This window comes from Rana temporaria, chromosome 8, assembly GCF_905171775.1.
Source record: "Rana temporaria chromosome 8, aRanTem1.1, whole genome shotgun sequence".
Lineage (NCBI taxonomy): Eukaryota > Metazoa > Chordata > Amphibia > Anura > Ranidae > Rana > Rana temporaria.
Genome location: NC_053496.1, coordinates 53671522 through 53691894, shown reverse-complemented (window position 1 = coordinate 53691894; position 20373 = coordinate 53671522). Strand labels below are relative to the sequence as shown.

Below are 20373 nucleotides of genomic sequence, written 5' to 3'. Positions count from 1 at the left end.
TCAGTGATTGTAAAGAATACATTAAACCCAAATCTGAAGCCGTCAATACATGCTATATTACATTGTGTTCATACTGGCTCATCCACTAGAGAATTGATTTTTCTGTTGACTGTAAGAATCCTGGTTGATCCTGCTTGTTACTGTCCCGCTCCCCTTGTCTGTGCCCCCACTGCAGCCTGTGGCTGTGTAGACCAGATGTTGACATCTACTGAACATGCTCCAGTCTCTGTTCCCTTCTAAACTGTTAATTTCCTCCTTTTTCACTTATTTGTGTGGCTCGCATGACTAGTCACATGTGTGGGCATATCCACAGTAGTAAATTACACTTCTCCCTTCCTTCTCCTCCATATTGCCAAACACCATGGGGGCAGGGGGGGATATAGGCCTGTGACTTATTTTTTTTTCAGAATATCCTCCAGATCTCTTTAGGTCTGGTTCACACTTATGCAAGTTGATGCATTCTCCAGATGTGTTTTGTGTGTGTGTGTGTTTTTTTTTTTGTATGCTTTTTGCATTTTTGAGATGTCTGTTTTGCGAGAGAAACCAACAAACATATAAAAAAAAAAGCAACCTCTACTTTATTGATGTTTCTTTTGACCTTTATGGAGCCAGAAATGCAACCTGCTGCGGGGGGGGGGGGGGCGGGGTGGTGGAAAATGCAAAGATGTGAGTGTGAGCAATAGGAAATCATGTTAAATGGACTAGTGCGTTTCTGCAAAACCAAAAATGCATAGATGTGGACCAGGTCTTACAGTGAACAAAGTGAATGTTATTGTCAGTCAACACTTCACCTACAACATGTTATTGTGGCCGGCACAGCACCAAACAACGCTGTGCAGACAGTTTCATACATCAACACAGTACTATAAACTCCTCGAGGACTGGGAAAAGTCATGTGACCTCTGAACAGCATTACATTTTTTTTTTATATATATTTGATGCAGTGGCATGATCTTTGTATATAAATAGTAGACATTATGACAATTAACAATTTTTAGTATCACTTTAAGGCAAAACACCTGGTACCTTTTTTTTTTTAGCACCCCCCTTCTTTTTTTTTTTCTTTTTCGTCCAGATAAATGGATGGATTGAGCCGGCAACACTGTAGTCCATATAACAATTTCTTGGTGACTAGCTGTAAAGGAGTGACAATGAAACAAAAAATCAAACTTGTTTCAGCTAGAGCCTTAGTCATAGCGCGACTTATGCCGCGTACACACGACCGTTATTCATTTAATGCAAAAAAAACAACGTTTTTCTCGATGTGATTTGTCGCGATTCCTCTCAAGCCTGCCTTGCATACACACGTTCGTGAAAAAAAAATGCTCCAGCAAAGCGCGGTGACGTACGACGGCACTATAGAGGGGAAGTTCCATTCAAATGGCACCACCCTTTGGGCTGCTTTTGCTAATTTTCCTGTCTCATAATTTGCTTCTGCGCATGTGCTTCACACACACACCCCCCCCCCCTGTACAGGTTCTACATTTTTCTCGTTGAAAAAAAATGCTCTGGAGCAAAAATGAAGTCGGAGAGGAGCAGCACACAACAAAGGAACACCCAATCTGTTTGCAAGATCCACACACAGGTGTCTGGCCGTACACACCAAAACAAGACAAAATGGATGGATTGAGCTGGCAACACTGTAGTTATACCGACTACAGTGTTGCCAGCTCAATCCATCCATTTTGTCCTGTTTTGGTGTGTACGGCCAGACACCTGTGTGTGGATCTTGCAAACAGATTGGGTGTTCCTTGTTGTGTGCGCTGCTCCTCTCCAACTTCATTTTGATTCAGATGTTGATGTAGTGCACATGTTTTTCCAGGCTTTTCTGTTGTCTGGTGATCCTGAAACATCGGAAACCACCGCCTTATTTTTTTTTTTATGTTTAAAGCTTTAATTTGTTTCTTGTGACCACCAATTCAATTCATATGTGTTTTGGAATGTGATTAGTGATGCAGTAAGAGGTGGTTAAACAAGTTTTCCTATATTTTTATTTTTTAAATAAGTATTGTCTGTCCTGCAGTGCTGTGGATGTAGGGGAGTACAGAGAAGATAATGGTAAATCAAGTTACTTGGTTTTTAGCGGTAGTTACATTCAAACCTACTAAACTGAAAGTATTTAGTATCTCGCTGATTTCACTTGCAGGCTTGAATATGCTGAGTGATGCCTGTAGAACATGTGTCGCACACAAGGACCGTTGGGCCCTTCCAGGCCTTTTTGTGTGGCCCACTCACCCATGATTTTTTATTTTTGCCAGAATGTGGCGGAACTCTGTTCCACCTGCTCTCACCCTCCACTCACCACTGTTATTTGTAAACACCGAAGGCTTCTGTGTTTACAAGGACAGATTTTTTTTTTCTCTGTGGCACTCGCAGATGCCTGCCCTGCACTCATGGCGAGGTTAAGGGCATGAAGGTGCATTGTGGGATGGGGCATCACCTGGTAAGCTGGACTGTGATCCCCATCATTGTCTGGGTGCACATTTGCCAACCAATAGTCTCCCCGCAAGTGAGAAAGAGGTGGAGCCACCTACACTGCATTACACAGAGGTACTAGGAACGGGTAGGTGAGATGGGAGGAAGCTTTTGGGGGGGGGGGGGTGGAGGTGATGACTGGAGGGAGATTTGTATGGGGGGGATGGGAGAGTGGTGCAAAGGTCAGAGCTGAGGAGGGGTGGAAGTGAGATGTGAACAGGCTGTGAAAGAGAGCTAAACCCTGCATAACACACCCCTAAACGCTGCATTTTGTATGTAGCACACTCTGTGCATACAGCGCCCCCAAGTCCTGCACTATGTATGTAGCGCACCCCTCAACCCTGCACATAACGCCCTCCTAGTATTGTCCCTTAATGATCCTTATACTCCCACCATTCGATGCAGTTCAGCAGGGGGGCATGGATGAGTTCCTGCACCTCTTGATAAATTTATAGTCTTGCAGATACAACCGGCCCTTTGAGAACAACCATAATGCTGATGCGGCCTGGGATGAAATTGAGTTTGCCACCCATGTTGTCGACTCGCCACATTTCCCATTCTGCCATCCAAGACAGGTGTACTCAATAGGTTGGGACAGCATTTACCTAGTTATTGTTGGTGTGCATTTTGTCGCTCTCAAGCCCCAGATTTTTTTTTTTTTTTTATGCCGAGTGTTCTGCTTTCCTCCTCCACCCCCTAAAGCAGGGGTAGGCAACCTCGGCCCTCCAGCTGTTTTGAATCTACAAGTCCCATGAGACAATACAAGACCCTGACAATCACAGGCATGTCTCCTAGAGGCAGAGGCATGATGGGATTTGTAGTTTCACCACAGCTGGAGGGCCAAGGTTGCATACCCCTGCCCTAAAGCCTAGTACACATTAACTATCACATTCAAATAAAAAATTCTGCTTTTGAATCGATTGTACTAAAATCTGATCGTTGGTACACAGCTTTCATCTGAAATTATCGGACAGGACAACATTTTTCTTGTATTATACCAGATCGTACGTTTTTTTTGTTTGATTTGTATATTTTCGGAAGAAAACTGTACATGTTTTTATTGTTGTACAAATGTCAAGGCTCAGTCAGCTCCATCATCCTACACACAGTCTGCTTGATGTGTTTCCGTTACATCCAGGATTGTGATGCCTGGCACCAGTTTAATTCTTATAAAAGAATTTGCCTGACTGTAAATCCACTTGGATAGATTGCAATGCTGACATGATGCAAAAAACTATCCCTCATAATTGTATGTAGCAGGATCCTTTACTACAATGCAGGAAGATAGTGCTGCCCACACACGCCTATATATGTACCCTTATTTTTTGGCCATCATTGCTGTTTCCTGGTAATGTTAAGCTGACTTGCCACCTTCCAAAAGTTACTTTTTGGGCAGTAATCCTACAGATAGATTATTGAGAGGATGTGGGCCTGTAATTCTCTCAGGAAATATCATAATTGACATATTACATTGGGTAAAGATTTGTTGAACTCAGGAGGCTAAAGCATGCCAGTCATAACACACCATAGAGCTATTTTAAAATGTGCAGTTGTGCTCAAAAGTTTGCATACCCTTGGAGAATTGGTAATATGTACCATTTTAAAGAAAACATGAGTGAGCAGACACATTTCTTTTACATTTTTTATGGGTTTCATTCTCAGCTGTAGGTCATAACAGAATGACACAATCAAGACATGGCAACAAGTAAACACATTAAATGACCCCTGTTCAAAAGTCTATATACCTTTAGTCTGTAATATTGTGTATTGCCCCCTTAAGCATCAATGACAGCATGCAGTCTTTTGTAATCCATTGTCTACGAGGCCCCGAATTCTTGCAGCAGGTACAGCTGCCAATTTGTCTTGGCAAAATGCCTCCAGGTCATGCAAAGTCTTTGGTCGTCTTGCATGGGCTGCACCTTTTGAGATCTCACCAGAGTGGTTCGATAGAGTGCGATGGCCACTCTAGAACCTTCACCTTTTTCTGCTGTAACCATTGGAGGGTCAACTTGGCCTTGTGCTTTAGACCCCTTTCACACTGAGGAGTTTTTCAGGCGGTACAGCGCTAAAAATAGCGCTGCTATACCGCCTAAAAAAAACTCCTTCACTGCCTACTCAATGTGAAAGCCCGAGGGCTTTCACACTGAGGCGATGCGCTGGCGGGAGAGAAAAAGATCTCCTGTCCTCAGCATCTTTAGAGCGGTGAGATGAGCAGCATGTATACCGCTCCTTCACCACTCCTTCCCATTTAAAACAATGGGAAACCGCGGCAATGCACCTCTGCAGAGGTGCATTGCAGGCGGTATTAACCCTTTATTGGCCGCTAGCGGGGGTTAATACTGCACCGCCAGCGGCCGATTCCCACGGCAATCCCGGCGGTATAGCGCCGCTTTTTTTAGCGGCGATATACCTCCACCGCAGCGCCCGCTCCAATGTGAAAGGGGCCTAAGTGTCATTGTTCTGGAAAGTCCATGTGCAATCTTTCTGCAGAAAAATGCAAATTGTCTGCCTTTTCAGATAACATGCAGCATTTATCTTGCCATCAATTTTCTCAATTCTCCTGCCCTGTGCCATTTAGAGCCATTTAGAGCTCACACACCTCCAAAACATCAGTGAGCCACAACAATGCTTCATGGTGGGGATAGTATTCTTGACGGCACTGGTGGGACTGCACTGACTATCAGGCCATGTTTTGGGAATTTCTCCTAGATAAAATTGCTGTCCAAAATACCCAGCCATTGACTCTGATTTAAATCATCTGTGCAAGATGAAGGAAGACCTGCAAACATGGCCTGTTGGGGGTACTACTGGACAGGGTTGAGAACCACTGGTAGATGTCTCTTAACACAAGCTGGTTAGCTGGTCTTCTCCTCTTATCACAAATCTGATAACTTGCTTTGGACACAGCTGATTATGTGGTAAAGAGCCTCTGTGATTGGCCCTTTACCGAGTGTACCACGTGATCACGGGAGGATGTCCATGTGCGCCCTCTTGTCAAAGTAAGCCCATGCTATTGTGTCTTTCAGTTATAGTGCTGGTGGAATGTGGTAAAGAAAAGCATTCTTATTTTTGTCTGAAGTTTCCTTCACGTCCTGGTCTGGAAAAATGTCAGTTGGACTGGAAACAAGATGCATCTCTCTAGTGAAGTCCTGGATTACAGCAGAACTCTGACAGGGGTTCTAATACTTCCTCACTCTATACAATAACCAGACTACTGCAATATGAATGCTACAGAGTGGGGCTTAGGGAGCAGAAATCTTCTGTGACTATAACCAAACTGCGGAGTTTGAAATTTTCAATGGATCTCAGAATGGTAGCCATGAAAGTGTCTAAATCACAACTAGTCTTACCTTCCCATGATCTATAAGCGGCTTATTTTGCCCAAGTCCTCCAATAATACTGTGCTTCCTTCACCAAAATCTAACACGCTACTGAAATGAATTGGTTTACATGACAACAAGATCTATGCTCCATGTACATTCTAATTCTGTTGAGATAGGTTGTACGCCAAGGCAATGTTGCCAACCACTTGCCAGACAGTTTCTTTTTCTTTGCTGTAGCAAATGCATTAGGGCCACAGGAAGATAACAATGCTGTCACTATCATTACACTCCTAAAATTAAGCCTGTACTGTAAAAAGTATTGAGGGGTACCATTGGTGATTGCAGTCCTGAAAATCCCAGTTGCCTGGTGTTAATACTATGACACCGAATGGGAGCAAACATACAATCGGAAAGTCAAAGCTCCAAATCTATATATTGCCAGGATGCCAACTATACCAATCTGGATGCTATAACTACACAATAAGGAATACCCAATTAGAAGTGGTAGGCTAACCTGAGGTGTAGACTGACAGGGCAGCGCTGGACAGTTTAATTAATGGTCTGAATCTGAAGTAGGAGCAACGCTGCAGCACACCGAAAAGAGGGGGGGGGGTCCTGGGAATGGGACCAGGGTCACTTCTGGAATGGCGAATACCTGGCTGAAGTAGGATTTTTCCCATGTGAGCGCAGATGATGCAGGATTCACCAGGGCACAGAATCGAAGAACAAACTGGTATCCACCTGGGTCCCTCTTGTGTAGGTTTGCACCTCACTGTATTTAGACCGTAGGCCAGTGATGGCAAACCTTGGCACCCCAGATGTTTTGGAACTACATTTCCTATGAAATGCTCAACTACACTGCAGAGTGCATGAGCATCATGGGGAAATGGAGTTCCAAAACATCGGGGGTGCCAAGGTTTGCCATTACTGCCCTAGACCGTTACCCCTCCATGCTGTAAATCCCATGAGTCTGAAGTCACTAGGAATAGTCCAGAGGTCAGAGCTGGCGGAGGACACAGGAGGAAGCCAGAGGTCAGAATTTGTCAGCAGACATGACCAACAAAGCTAAAATGATAATCACTTTCTTTTTATTTCTTTTTTTTTTTGTGCTTAGTATAAAGATCCTGATTCTTGCGGCATAACATCTTTCACATTATACAAAAAAATAGACTAACTTTACTGGTGTGTGTGCGTGTGTGTGTGTTTTTTTTCCATTGAAGTGTATTTTTTCCCAAACAATTGCGTTTGAAAGACCGTTGCGCAAATACGGTGTGACGTACAATATAGCAACAACCGCCATTTTTTTCTGTAGGGTCTCTGCTAAAAAATGTATATATGATTGGAGGTTCTATGTCATTTTCTAGCAGATAGATCTAGAAAATACTGATTTTAACTTGTAAGCAACAGGTGTCAGAAAAAGGTTTAAAGTGGATTTCCACCCAAAAATGGAACTTCCACCTTTTGGACCCCCCCCCCCCTCCGGGTCACATTTGGCACCTTTCAGGGGGGGGGGGGGGAAGATACCTGTCTAATACAGGTATTTGCTCCCACTTCCTGGCATAGATCACCTTGGTGATCTACACCACTTCCGGCGCCTACTCTGTACCCCCCGCTGTCTTCTGGGGTAGACACAGCGGGGACCAGTGAAGACGCGCATCGCGACTCGCGAATGCGCAGTAGGGAACCAAGAAGTGAAGCTGCAATGCTTTACTTCCTGATTCCCTTGCCGAGTATGGCAGCAGCGGAAGCCGAACCATGAGCGGCAGATCGGCTTTGGCTGTTGACATCGTGGGCGCCCTGGACAGGTAAGTGTCCATATATTAAAAGTCAGCTGCAGTATTTGTAGCTGCTGGCTTTTAATACTTTTTTTTGTGGGACCTCCGCTCTTAAGTGTATTTTATCGGTTTGCATGGAGTTCAGCTATAAGGTGTTTTATAAGGCGTTTGTTAATGGCATTTGTAGATCAGTAAATTCAGAATGCTTTCATGTGAATTTAGCTTGTATGCAAGGTTGGTTTGAGACCCTTGTGAGTTATTTGCAGCTTTGTCTGTGTCTGACCACCTCCAAAACTGCAGCAAGCTGCCTTTGCCCTCCCTTTAACTTGTATACGGGGAAAACAATACAGATGAAAACAAATGCTTATGTAGACAAGCACAACAGTTCTAGTATAAAACTCCTGACCTTTTGTTTATGTGCACCAGCAATTGTTGATCTATGGCAGTTCTGATGAGAATTATGCCTCATACAGAAGCCCTGGGGTACAATAAAATATACACAAACATGCCGAATAAAGAAGCCCTAGGGTACAATAAAATATACACAAACATGCCTAATACAAAAGCCTAGGGTACAATAAAATATATACACAAACATGCCTAATACAGAAGCACTAGGGTACAATAAAATATACACAAACATGCCCAATACAAAAGCTCTAGGATGCATTAAATCAAACATAAATTGTAAATAGACTTTTACATGACTTGCTGGTTAAACTTTGTGGGAATTGATACTATATGATGTTCTCACATCTATTTGGTAGACTTTTGTGTACATTGCTACATAATATGTTTGAATTAATACATTTACTTGATTTGGGCTTGGCAGGATAGGTTGGCTCCCATCCAAATCAGTGACAGGTTTCAGACTTTAGCGACAGGTTTCAGACTTTAGCCCAACCCATAATAGTTGCCTTAGTTCTTGATTTTATTTTCATTCACTATAACTGCTACTTATTTTTCTGCAGGTGGCGCTCTCTGACAGCCATTGGAACTCGAGTTCCAGGATCCCGGTTTATTGCCTTCAAAGTACCTCTGAAAGGGGTAAGTAAATGCTTGTGTGTTGAAAGATCTGACTTTAGAAAGAACACTGAAGAAATGACACTTTGCTACAATGTAAAGTAGTGAGTGTACAGCTTGTGTAAGGCCCCTTTCACACTTGTGCGACTTGGGACTGCAAAGTCTTTTGTTGCCAGCAGTTTAGACATTAAAGAGGAGTTCCACCCAAAAATAGAACTTCCTCTTAACCCACTCCTCTCCCCCTTACATGCCACATTTGGCATGTAATTTTTTTGCGGGGGGGAGTGGGGGCTTCAGGAGAAGGGGACTTCCTGTCCCACTTCCTCCTTCCGCCGAGGGGCTGCAAAGGCGATACGTCATATCGCCTTTTGGCAGCCCCTCCCTGTAGGCGATCGCCTGGGACACGTGACAGGTCCCAGGCGATCGCCTGTCCAATCAAACAGCGCAGCGCCGGAGCCGCGCGCTCATGCGCAGTGGGTGCCCGGCCGTGAAGCCGAAAGCTGTCACGGCCGGGTGCCAACAGTGACAATGGAGACGCCGGCCGGGGAGAGAGGAGCGGACCCCTGGCCGGCGCGTCGCTGGAACGCTGGAGCCGGTAAGTGTCAGTTTATTAAAAGCCAGCAGCTACACTTATTTTGAGGGGACAGCAAATTTACACTGTTATACAAGCTGTACACTCACTACTTTACATTGTAGCAAAGTGTAACTTCAGTTTTGTCACATGAAAAAATAAAATAAAATGTTTACAAAAAGTCAGGGGTGTACTCACTTTTGTGAGATACTGTACATACTAGACTGATTTTGAAATAGCATGTCCATTGGTTAAAACATTTTTATTAATTTTTTTGAGTTTTACAACTAACTTGGGCCAACTATAGCAGCCAGAAAAGTACACCAAAAAAAAAAATGTAAACTAAGGCAACAGAACACTCGCACTCATAGCTATCTCCTAATTCAAATAAAAGATTTACAGCAGACCCATTAAAGAGACCATTGGGAGCACATCCGAGCCACCACCTGAGAAGCCTTGTTGTCCAGTCACAGTTGCCATACTTTAGAGTTTTTTTTTTCTTTTTTGAGCAGGCACGCCCCTTGTAAATAAGCTTGTACAAAGGCAGCGCCTGGTTTATTAAACAGCAAACATATGGCAGGGTGTGTGGAGCTGGATCCCTCCAATGCAGTAGTATAGCTTTTTTTGCATTGAAAAATATCAGACGAAACATAATATACGCTTAGGCCCCTTTCAGACTGGGGCGGGAGCCGCGGGATTCGGCCGCTAGCGGGGCGGTATTAACCACCGCTAGCGGCCGATAAAGGGTTAATACAGCCCGCCTCTGCAGAGGCGCATTGCGGGCGGTATTGCCGTGCTTCCAATTGTTTTAAATGGGAAGGAGCGGTATACACGCCGCTCCACTCACCGCTCCAAAGATGCTGCTGACAGGAGATTTTTTTGGTCTCCCGCCAGCGCATCGCCTCAGTGTGAAAGCCCTCTGGCTTTCACATTGAGTATGCAGTGCAGGAGTTTTTCAGGCATATAGCAGCGCTATTTTTAGCGCTGTACCGCTTGAAAAACTCCTTAGTGTGAAAGGGGTCTTAGTGGCGGTTCAACACAGGGGCGGCACAAGTTGCCGCACGACTCTGCAAGGCAATCTGCACACGACTTCAGAGGCGACTTGCAAAATGACTTCTGTATTGAAGTCAATGCAAGTCAACCCAAAGTTGTACAGGAACCTTTTTCTAAGTCAGAGCGACTGGAGTCGCTCCTATTAGAACGGTTCCATAGTACAGATCAGAGCATGACTCGTCAGGCGGCTGTCGCCTGCCAAGTCGCCCCTGTGTGACCTGACACTTACAGGTAAGCGGAACATTTTCCAATAACCCCAAGTAAACAAACTCCCGGAGTTTTGGGAGCTTGTAGATTGAAGTGGGTTGTCAAACAAGTCAGCCCAAAACCGGGACAGGTTTGGACAGGACCAAAACGTGTGCAAAGCATGAGCTGAGATTTCCCCACACCTAGGGCAATAAGCTTGTTTCGTAAACCCCTGTTTAGCAGGGGTGTAGTGCAATTGGGGAATACATTTTAAATGTATAAGTTTAATAGCCATACTAATAACATCTTTCATGAAATTTTCGGTGACCTCCTCCCAATCTTCCTCTGCAAGATCTGGAAGGTATGCCTGGCACTTGGCACAGGAGGAAGTGAAGGGGTAAGGAGCTGCAGATTGTAAGGCATTGTAACATGTAGCTACCAATTTTATCAATCTAAGGGTCTGCCATAAGATGTTTGGCAGTCTTTAATTTCTTGTTCTGGTGTTACAAGGACAGGCAGTGAGAAAAAAATCGCCCCAATGAGAGCACAAACTACAATAAGAACTTCAGATGTTCTGACTCTAAAATACTAAATACGTTTTAGCTAGATTTACATTTTAAGGATAAAGATTCACCTCTTCAGTTCTATTTGTTACTGCTCAATAGAACATTGTGTCAAAGCAGGTTCCTGTACTGTTTTAAATGTATAGTTATGTATATAAAAATGTGGAAAATCAAATTTAATATGCAAAAACGTATTTGGAATAATTCTTCATAGACTTGCAAGCAGCAGAAGCACATGGTTTGGGATTGTATTTACAGTAATGCCAAATAGTAATATTTTGTGTGTGTGTGTGTACTGTTCTCCCAAGTAGTGGCTAAAGTGTGTTTTTATTGTGCTGCAGCTACAGGGGAAGAATAGTGCTTATTTTTTTGTAGAAGTTTCTCAATATTCTGGGAGATCAAGTGAGACTGTCCATCTATGGCAGGGGTGTCCAAACTTTTTTCAAAGAGGGCCAGATTTGATGAAGTGAACATGCGTGAGGGCCGACTATTTTGCCTGACATTCTTTGAACTAGGGTTGTACCCATACCGATACCAGTATCGGTACCAGTATCGGTATCAGGACCGATACCGAGTATTAGAGGGAGTACTCGTACTCCCGCTAATACCCCCGATACTAAAATAGAATACTTCCCCCCGCCGCCGAAACCGCCGCCGGCGCTGCCACGTTAATCACTGCGGCGGGGAACATTACAGACAGCGTTAGTTTGAACAGCTGTTTTCCCCGCCGCGCATAGACACTCCCCCTTGGACGGATCTGTCCAATCGCGAGCAAGGGGGAGTCACATAGACACTCCCCCTTGCTCGCGATTGGACAGATCCGTCCAAGGGGGAGTGTCTATGCGCAGCCGGGAAAACAGCTGTTCAAACGAACACTGTCTGTAATGTTCCCCGTCGCAGTGATAACAGTAGGTACAGGGGACAATGGCTGCTGTATGGGGGACAATGGCTGTGTACAGGGGGCAATAGCTGCTGTACAGGGGGCAATGGCTGCTGTACAGGGGGCAATGGCTGCTGTACAGGGGGCATTGCTGCTGTACAGGGGGCATGGCTGCTGTACAGGGGGCATGGCTGCTGTACTGGGGACATGGCTGCTGTACTGGGGACATGGCTGCTGTACTGGGGACATGGCTGCTGTACTGGGGACATGGCTGCTGTACTGGGGACATGGCTGCTGTACTGGGGACATGGCTGCTGTACTGGGGACATGGCTGCTGTACGGGGGACATGGCTGCTGTACGGGGGACATGGCTGCTGTACGGGGGACATGGCTGCTGACATGGCTGCTGTACGGGGGACATGGCTGCATTTGGGGACACATTTAAAAAAAAGTATCGGTATTCGGTATCGGCGAGTACATAAAAAAAAAGTATCAGTACTTGTACTCAGTCCTAAAAAAGTAGTATCGGGACAACCCTACTTTGAACCATTAAAATTCGGTCTAAGTGTGTTTGTCCGAGCAACTAATACACTGCCCAACAAGAATTCTCTGACCTTTGTGGCTGTGTGTGGTGAATAGATGAGCTTGGGCATGTTATTTGGATATACTGTATACCAGGGATAAGCAATTAGCGGACCTCCAGCTGTTGCAAAACTACAAGTCCCATCATGCCTCTGCCTCTGGGTTCATGCTTGTGGCTGTCAGAGTCTTGCTATGCCTCATGGGAATTGTAGTTCTGCAACATCTGGAGGTCCGCTAATTGCATATCCCTGCTGTATACATTTCTTTTGTGGCCCCAACAAATCCCAGAGTGCTGCTCAGGACTAAGGATGAGCTTGGGCGTGTTATTTGGATATACCATTGTAACCAATGCATCCTCACATGTGCCATGAATGCAGCCTCACATGTTCCATGAATGCAGCCTCACATGTGCCATGAATGCAGCCTTACCATTGTCATCAGTGCAGCCTGATCGATGCCGATCTGCAGCCTCGGAAGGCAGAGGGAGGGAGGGGGCGGGACGAGTGCCGACAGATTACAAACAGGAGAATCTCTTGTTTACTCTGTGGCCTCTTTAATACAAAGTCCTGCCTCCTATGATAGACAAAACAGTCGTCCAATGGCATCCCAGGAGACAGGACTTCCAATACAGATGCTGCTGAGTAAACAGGAGATTCTCTTAATGTAATCTGACGGCGCTCGTCCTGCCCCCTCCCTGTCCCCTCCAGGGCAGCACCGATAAATACGGTATATATCTTTTGTGGCCCTGGGGGCCACAAACCATATATATCCATTCCCCAGGGGGGCCATATTAAATCAACAGGGGGGCCGCATTTGGCCCGCGGGCCGGACTTTGGACATGCCTGATCTATGGTCTCTAAGTGAAGTATTATGTCTCTAAAATGTGTTTATTATATACTGTCTTCATTGTAGGCCACAAATCAACGTGTGACACAGACCCAGAAATTTACCCCTAAGGATTTGGTAACTTCAATTCGCAACCAAAATGAAGAACTTGGATTGATCGTAGATTTGACAAACACTGAACGCTACTATACAACTAAGGTAAAGATTAATGTAACAACTTTTCTTTTGGTCTGTTAGGCCTCTTTCACGCTGTGGCGGGAGGTGCAGTAATTTTGTGAGGCTATTCGGCCGCTAGCTGGGTGGTCCCCCCCCCCCCCCCCCCCGCTCTAGTGGCCGAGAAAGGGTTAAAACCGCTCGCAATGTGCCTCTGCAGAGGTGTATAGCCGCGATGTCCCATTGATTTCAATGGGCAGGAGCGGTATACACACCGCTTCTTCACCGTTCCAAAGATGCGGCTAGCAGGACTTTTTTTTACCGTCCTGCTAGCGCACCACTCCAGTGTGAAAGCCCGGGCTTTCACACTGGAGAGACAGCAGCGACTGTTTAGGGTCGGTTTGCAGGCGCTATTTTTAGCACAATAGCGCCTGCAAATCAATCCAGTGTGACAGGGGTTTTAAAGTGGAACGGAACCCTCTTTGCCATCTTGGTCTCTGTTTGATCTGCAGTTGCCGTTGTGCTCCAAATGGGATTAGATATGACGCTAGCCATTAGATGGTTTGACCAGTTGAGAGCACAAGAAACAAACAGTTAAGCTGGTCATAGACGGAATGGATATTCAGCTGCAGGGACCATCTGATTTTTGATCAGTGTGTGGCCTTCTCTGTTCACCAAAAAGTCAATCATTTGTCCTTCTAAAAGTAACCTGTTGACAGGTTGAAAACACTAGTGTTGTCACCATGTAAAAGGAAATAGAAAATTGAGGAAGCTACTTGTTTGATCACGAGGGTATTAAACTGACACTGCTGTGTTGTTGCTATTGACTAAGTCTGCACCATGCACATCAACTTTAATGGCATCCCAGTGTTAGTCTGTAGGGTTCAATATTGAGTTGACCTTCTTTTTACAGCTATAACGGCTTCAACTCTTCTGGGAAGGCTGTCCACAAGGTTTAGGAGTGTGTATGGGAACGCTTGACCATTCTTCCAGAAGTGCATTTGTGAGGTCAGGTACTGATATTGGATGAGAAGGCCTGGCTTCGCAGTCTCTCACCTATGATTAAGCACTAATTTATAAAGCGAAACGCGTCGGTGGTTTTACTCCCGTGTAGTGTGCTGTGACTTGTAGTGCATTTTTCCTTTTTTAAATAAAGACAACCATCAAGTTTTTTTTTTTTTTTTTTTGGAGTGCGTCTGTCCATATTTTCTTTTTCCATTTGTCGCAGTCTCTGCACAAGTTCATCCCAAAGGCGTTCTATCAGGTTGAGGTCGGGACTCAGGCAGTCAAGTTCCTTTACCCCAAATTAGCTCATCTGTGTCTTTATGGACCTTGCTTTGTGCACCGGTCCAAATCATTTGGTGGAGGGGGGATTATGATGTGGGGTTGTTTTTCAGGGGTTGTGCTTGGCCCCTTTGTTCCAGTGAAGGGAACTCTTAAGGGGTCAGCACACCAAGACATTTTGGACAATTCCATGCTCTAAACTTTGTGAGAACCGTTTAGGGATGGCCCCTTCCTGTTCCAACATTACCTTTTTATAAATGGCTGAGGCCTCCTGATTAGTTATCTGAAAAATTGCAAACCACAGTCAGTATACTGATTACAATTATTTGTAATTATTTGCCAGCCAATTAGAATTTTCCTTGCCTTTCTCTTGAAGTTCTTTTGCTAACTTTTAATGAAGCGTGTCCCATTTCTTGTTTGGCTGCTACAAATTGTAGAAATCTTCTCCCCACAGCACATATGTACTGGCACTGCTGCTGGGGTTAACATCAGCTACTGCAAGTGTGAAAGGGTTGTGCAGCTCGCTTTCCCCTTCCAGCCACCTCATAGAACTTGGAGAAGTCAGAATGTAAAGTGTTCTATGATTGAAGGCGGCGGATCTGCCATTCATTGAATGCCTTGCTTTCTTATAAAGAATAGTATGAGTTCTATAAATGGAGGAGGCAGGTGAGTGGTTCATCTTTCACACTTTCAGCAACTGATGTAAACCCCCAGAAATGCCATCAAATTGGCGCTGTAGTGGAAATATTTCTGCTGGTATGCAGCATGGTCATGGGACAAACTTCATTACAGGTGACTTGTCTCTGGTGCTATATAGCAAAAAAAGTAACAAAACGGCTTTCTTTTAAAAAAATATGGTGGTTTTGTTCATATTTTGTGTTTCTGTCTTTCTGATTTGTGTTTGATTTTAGTATCTTGATTTACTTGTACCTATAGATTTGAGGTGTCACCTGGTCTCAATACAGACAGTTTGGGCAATAGTTAAATGTCCATGGTTGTCTAGCAGACACTGCCAACAGAAATAAAGAACTCCATAGCTTAAACAAGAGTGCTACGCCAATCAAATCGTTCTGCCATTTAGTAGGCCCCAGTGCAGTCAGGTGGCAACATGGGGCATGATCATTGCCAGTGGATTTTCAAAGGAGGTCTAAGTAGTGGTAAATGTAAATATAGTCATAAGAGGGTGTAAAAAAACAGGGCGAATGTAGTCTGGGGCAAGTCTTAAGGACTCGGTCACACCAGCTGTGACGTGTTATCCTCTGTGTACATTTAATCACTGTCAGTGTGCATTGTGTGCAATCACATATTTTTTTTAACGTTAGTAAAATGTCATAATTGACATTTAATTTGACTGTGTACTCTAGTTGTAGCGTGATGTGGTGTCATGCAGTGAAGCTAGTTGCTGCATTTGTACGTAGCACCCAAAACAATTGTTTTCTTTGTGCCCTGGTGTTGAGACTGTATTTTATTTTTATTTTTTCAGGTATAGCGCCCTCAATTTACACAGCCCATTACACATATTTATTATTTGTTCACATCAGTCCCTGCCTTTAAAGAGCTTGTAATCCCTAGCTCACATTCATTCATACATGCATATACTGGGGCCAATTTAGACACGATCCAGTTAACCTACCAGCATGTTTTTGGAGTTTGTGAGAAAACGGGAGTACCCGGAGGAAACCCATGCAGGCACAGAGAACATGCAAATTCCAGGCAGGTAGTGTCATGTTTGGGAATCAAACCACCGACACTTTTGCTACTGTGCGAAAGTGCTAACCACTACACCACTGTGTTCTATGCTGCTCAACTCTAACCGATGTGGTAGGAACGAGCCCTTGCAGTATATTTAATCAGTTATTGTCTGTTGATACAACGGAGTGCAATGATGATGATCTAAATGTGGACGGTCGTGGAATATCAGAGCTTACCTATTACTTTTAAGTTAAAACTTGTGTGTGTTTTTTTTTTTTTTCGTTTGTAAAGGATTTGCCTAGAAGTGTGAAGTATGTGAAGCTACACACGGCAGGTCTCAAAATACCAGATGATGCAACAGTCCACCAGTTCAAGAGACTTGTTCGACAGTTTCTTTTTGCCAATGAAGATAATGGTAAGTTGGCTTTCTGTCACTTATTTCTTTGTGTTCAGACTAGAGTGATTAAAACTGCATATTTTATATTGTGACCTAGTTCTTGCACTGGAGCTATTTTTCAGCTCTGAAAACATAAACCAGAATTATATTTTACTTTTTATAGACCATTAATAATGAGAACGGAAAATACTTCTGGAAAGTACATGTATTTTTTGTCTGCACCTATCCTCAAGGCACTAAATATACCCTTGGAGTTTAGTTTTAAAGTGCATTTCTGCTTTTACAGTCAAAATGTGAGAAGCCCTCAACATGCTTGTGTTGCAATTCACACAGCATACCTAAAAATAGAAAAAAATATCTAATCTCTAGTTGTTTAATCCAGGGCCGACAACTAATCGATTATGAAATTAATCGATTACAATTTTCATAATCGATTAATCGGCCAGTAACATAATGGGGTTAAAACTAAAATTAGCCCTTTATAGTACAAAAAAGCAAATCGCTACTGTAAATATTATGAATCCCTTACAGTAGCAATTATTTGCTCCATTTTGTGCTTATTTTAGTTTTTCTTAACCCCATTATGTTACTAAACGTATCAGGCCTGGGGTCACACCTCTGTTTTTTGGTACTTTTTTTGCAGAAACGCACTACAGTTCATGTACATGTTTTCCTATGGGACACCTTCACATCCATGATTTTTTTTCAGCTGCTGCGTATTTGGAAAGGGCAAGGAGTTTTTAATGCAAAACGGTGCTATTTTTTTTTTTTTTTTTTTGGTTCAACATACTTCAATGGAGAAGCTGCAGAAAAGCATGTAATGTGTTTTTGCAACAATTTGTGTTTTGTAATCTGCCCAACAACAAATTGGCCCAAAAAAATTAAATGCTAATTTTATTAATTTATTTTTTTATTTTTAATTCTATTATCCGATTAATCAAAACAATAATCGATTATGAAAATAAGCATTAGCATTTAGTTGCAGCCCTAGTTTATTCGTAGCAGGACTATATATGCGCAGTTTAGTGGACAGGCTGAGGGACTTTTTTCTTTAAATGCATTAACAGTGCACTAGGGCCGAAACAACTAATCGATTATGAAAATAGTTGTCAACTATTTTCATAATCGATTAATCGGCCAGTTGATTAGTTGGCCTGCATATAGTATGCATTATTTGTTTACATATCAGGAAATACAGTGCAGCACACATACAGCTCAGTAAGCCATCCATACATGTCACTAAGTGCCTGAGAATTTGTGAATGTGAAAGTGTGAGGAGCAATGCCTCGTGGGACATGTAGTCCTTGGCAAGAAGTGAGTGGTTCTAAAGGCAGAAGTTTTTTTTACCTTGCTATAGTGGGCGCTCTATACTATACTTTGCAGCTTGCTATTGAGGCACTCTGAATGCAGGAGGAGCCAGAAGCATCGATGAGGGACCCCAGAAGTGGAGGATCTGGGCTGCTCTGTGAAAAACCATTACACAGAGCAGGTAAGTATAACAAGTTTGTTAAAAAAAAAAAAACACTTTAAAGACTCTGTGCAGGGAAGATCAGCATCTGAACCCAGGGAAAGTGGAGGTAATAGAAGGCATTACCACTGTGTATGGATATTTAAGAATAAATTACCTTTTTTTTTTTTTTTTTTTTTTTTACATATTAACTAAATTGTACACCACCCTTTTTTTTTTAAGATTATCCGATTAGTCGATTAATCGAAACAATAATCGGCCAACTAATAGATTTATGAAAATAATCGTTAGTTGCAGCCCTACAATGTACCACCCAAGCTTGGGTGGTACATTGTATGTTAATACATTTAAAGAAAAAAGTTTGTGTTCAGGTCCAGTTTACAACCGATAATGACTGAGACCCCTCCCCCCCTCACCCCTCCTTTGCCTAGAATAGGAAAGCTAGGTGGGATTTGTAATAGAGATATACTGTATAGTCCCAGCATGCAATTTATTATATAACCTAAGCATTGTAGTAATAGCAATGCAAAAAATTGTTGTTTGACAATCCAATATAAACCTGAAAAATCTCTATGCTGTGCGTGCTGTCTGTCTGCTGGTTATATCTTTCCACAATAAATGAAAGGTTTGGTCCTTTGCGCGCTATCAAGTGAATAAATCTAATCTAAATAATAATGTTGAAAATTGCCGCTAGACCTAAAGTGTACACAGTGCACAAAAATTGGTAATGAATAACAAAGTGATGAGCGCAACTTTCTAATAGTAGAAAACCACAAGTATGTATTAGTCAGTTTAGCACATACTTGTGGTTTTCTACCATTAGAAAGTTGCGCTGATCACTTTATTTCCACAACCTACATGCTTTGCACCTCCTCCTCTGCTTATTCTTTTGGCTTACTTTGTTTCTAATGACTACATGTTGCATGGTACCTTGCTGCCTGTAGAGATGTGCGATTCCTGTAGTGCCCCCTCTCAGCACTTTTGCCGTTTAGTAGGTAGACTCTGTAGTTATGACACTGCTGTGGCACACATTTCACAGATTTTAAAGCAGTTAAAACAGTATTGCCATGTAAAAACTAGTGAATGTATCAACTAAACATGATTTTCTTTTTTTTTGTGGCAGATAAACTAATTGGTGTTCACTGCACAACTGGGATTAACAGGACAGGATATCTAATTTGCAGGTAAATAATGCCTAGTTCTTCAAAATGCATCAGTTATCTTTTTCATTTACTGTTAAAGCTGAACCAGGGAAAGTAAAAATCCTTCCTTGAAGTAGGGCTGCCCCACATACTGCAAAGTGTTGAAAGCTTGTTTAGTCCCTAGACCTGCACTAAACACAAGATTGTCATGGAACAATCCACCACTGTTGCTTAAGGGAGAAGATGAGAGAGACGGCAGCTGCTGGAACACAGGATTGGGCAAGTAAAACTGCTTTTCCATCCCCCAGGCTTAAACAAGCATCCAAGCCTTGCATTCTGGTGACAACATTATACAAGGGATGATTTATACTTTCCCTGGAGTTGGGACAGTCTCTTTAAACCAAGGAACAGAGTTTTCATATATTCAATTTAACCGTCCTGTGGTGTGTTTTTTTTTTTTCAGGGGTTTTTTTTCTCCACATTTCCACCTAGTGTTCCTGCCAGTAACACAGTTCCTGTCTATGGGATGACATTGCTCACTCCTTGTTTTTTGGCCATACATTCATGTTATCAGTAAGGATGAGCTCTGGCGTGTTCGCAAAGTCCACGTGCAGAGCCCGCCAGGAAGTCGGCGCTGCGCTAATCACAGGCAGTGAGACATTTCCCGATCTCTGCAGCCACGCGTTGGGACAATGTGTCTCACTGCCTGTGATTAGCACAGCACAGTGCTGACTTCCTGGCGGCCTCTGCACGTGGACTTTGCGAACACAGGGGGTGAACTGCAGCACAGAAGGTTTTTCACCTTGATGCATTAAAGGAGAAGTCCAGCCTGAGCTTTTTAGGCTGGGCTTCTCCTCTGGGTCACAGGAGTGCAATTCGTTTTGCACTCCTGTGACCCATTTTCAGCGGTGACGGTCTGAAGTCCGCTCTCCGCTGACGTCACTGCCATGATGCCATCAG

General features: G+C 43.5%; 1 protein-coding gene across 1 annotated transcript in view; it reads left to right on the top strand.

The window, feature by feature from the left end:
- Nucleotides 1-20373, top strand: part of LOC120946950 — a 54245-nt gene that overhangs the window by 16230 nt on the left and 17642 nt on the right. The window contains exons 2-5 of the mRNA XM_040361810.1: nt 8545-8620; nt 13344-13475; nt 16698-16821; nt 19395-19455. Of these exons, the coding sequence (XP_040217744.1) occupies nt 8545-8620; nt 13344-13475; nt 16698-16821; nt 19395-19455 (393 nt within the window). The remainder of the gene's footprint in view (nt 1-8544; nt 8621-13343; nt 13476-16697; nt 16822-19394; nt 19456-20373) is intronic.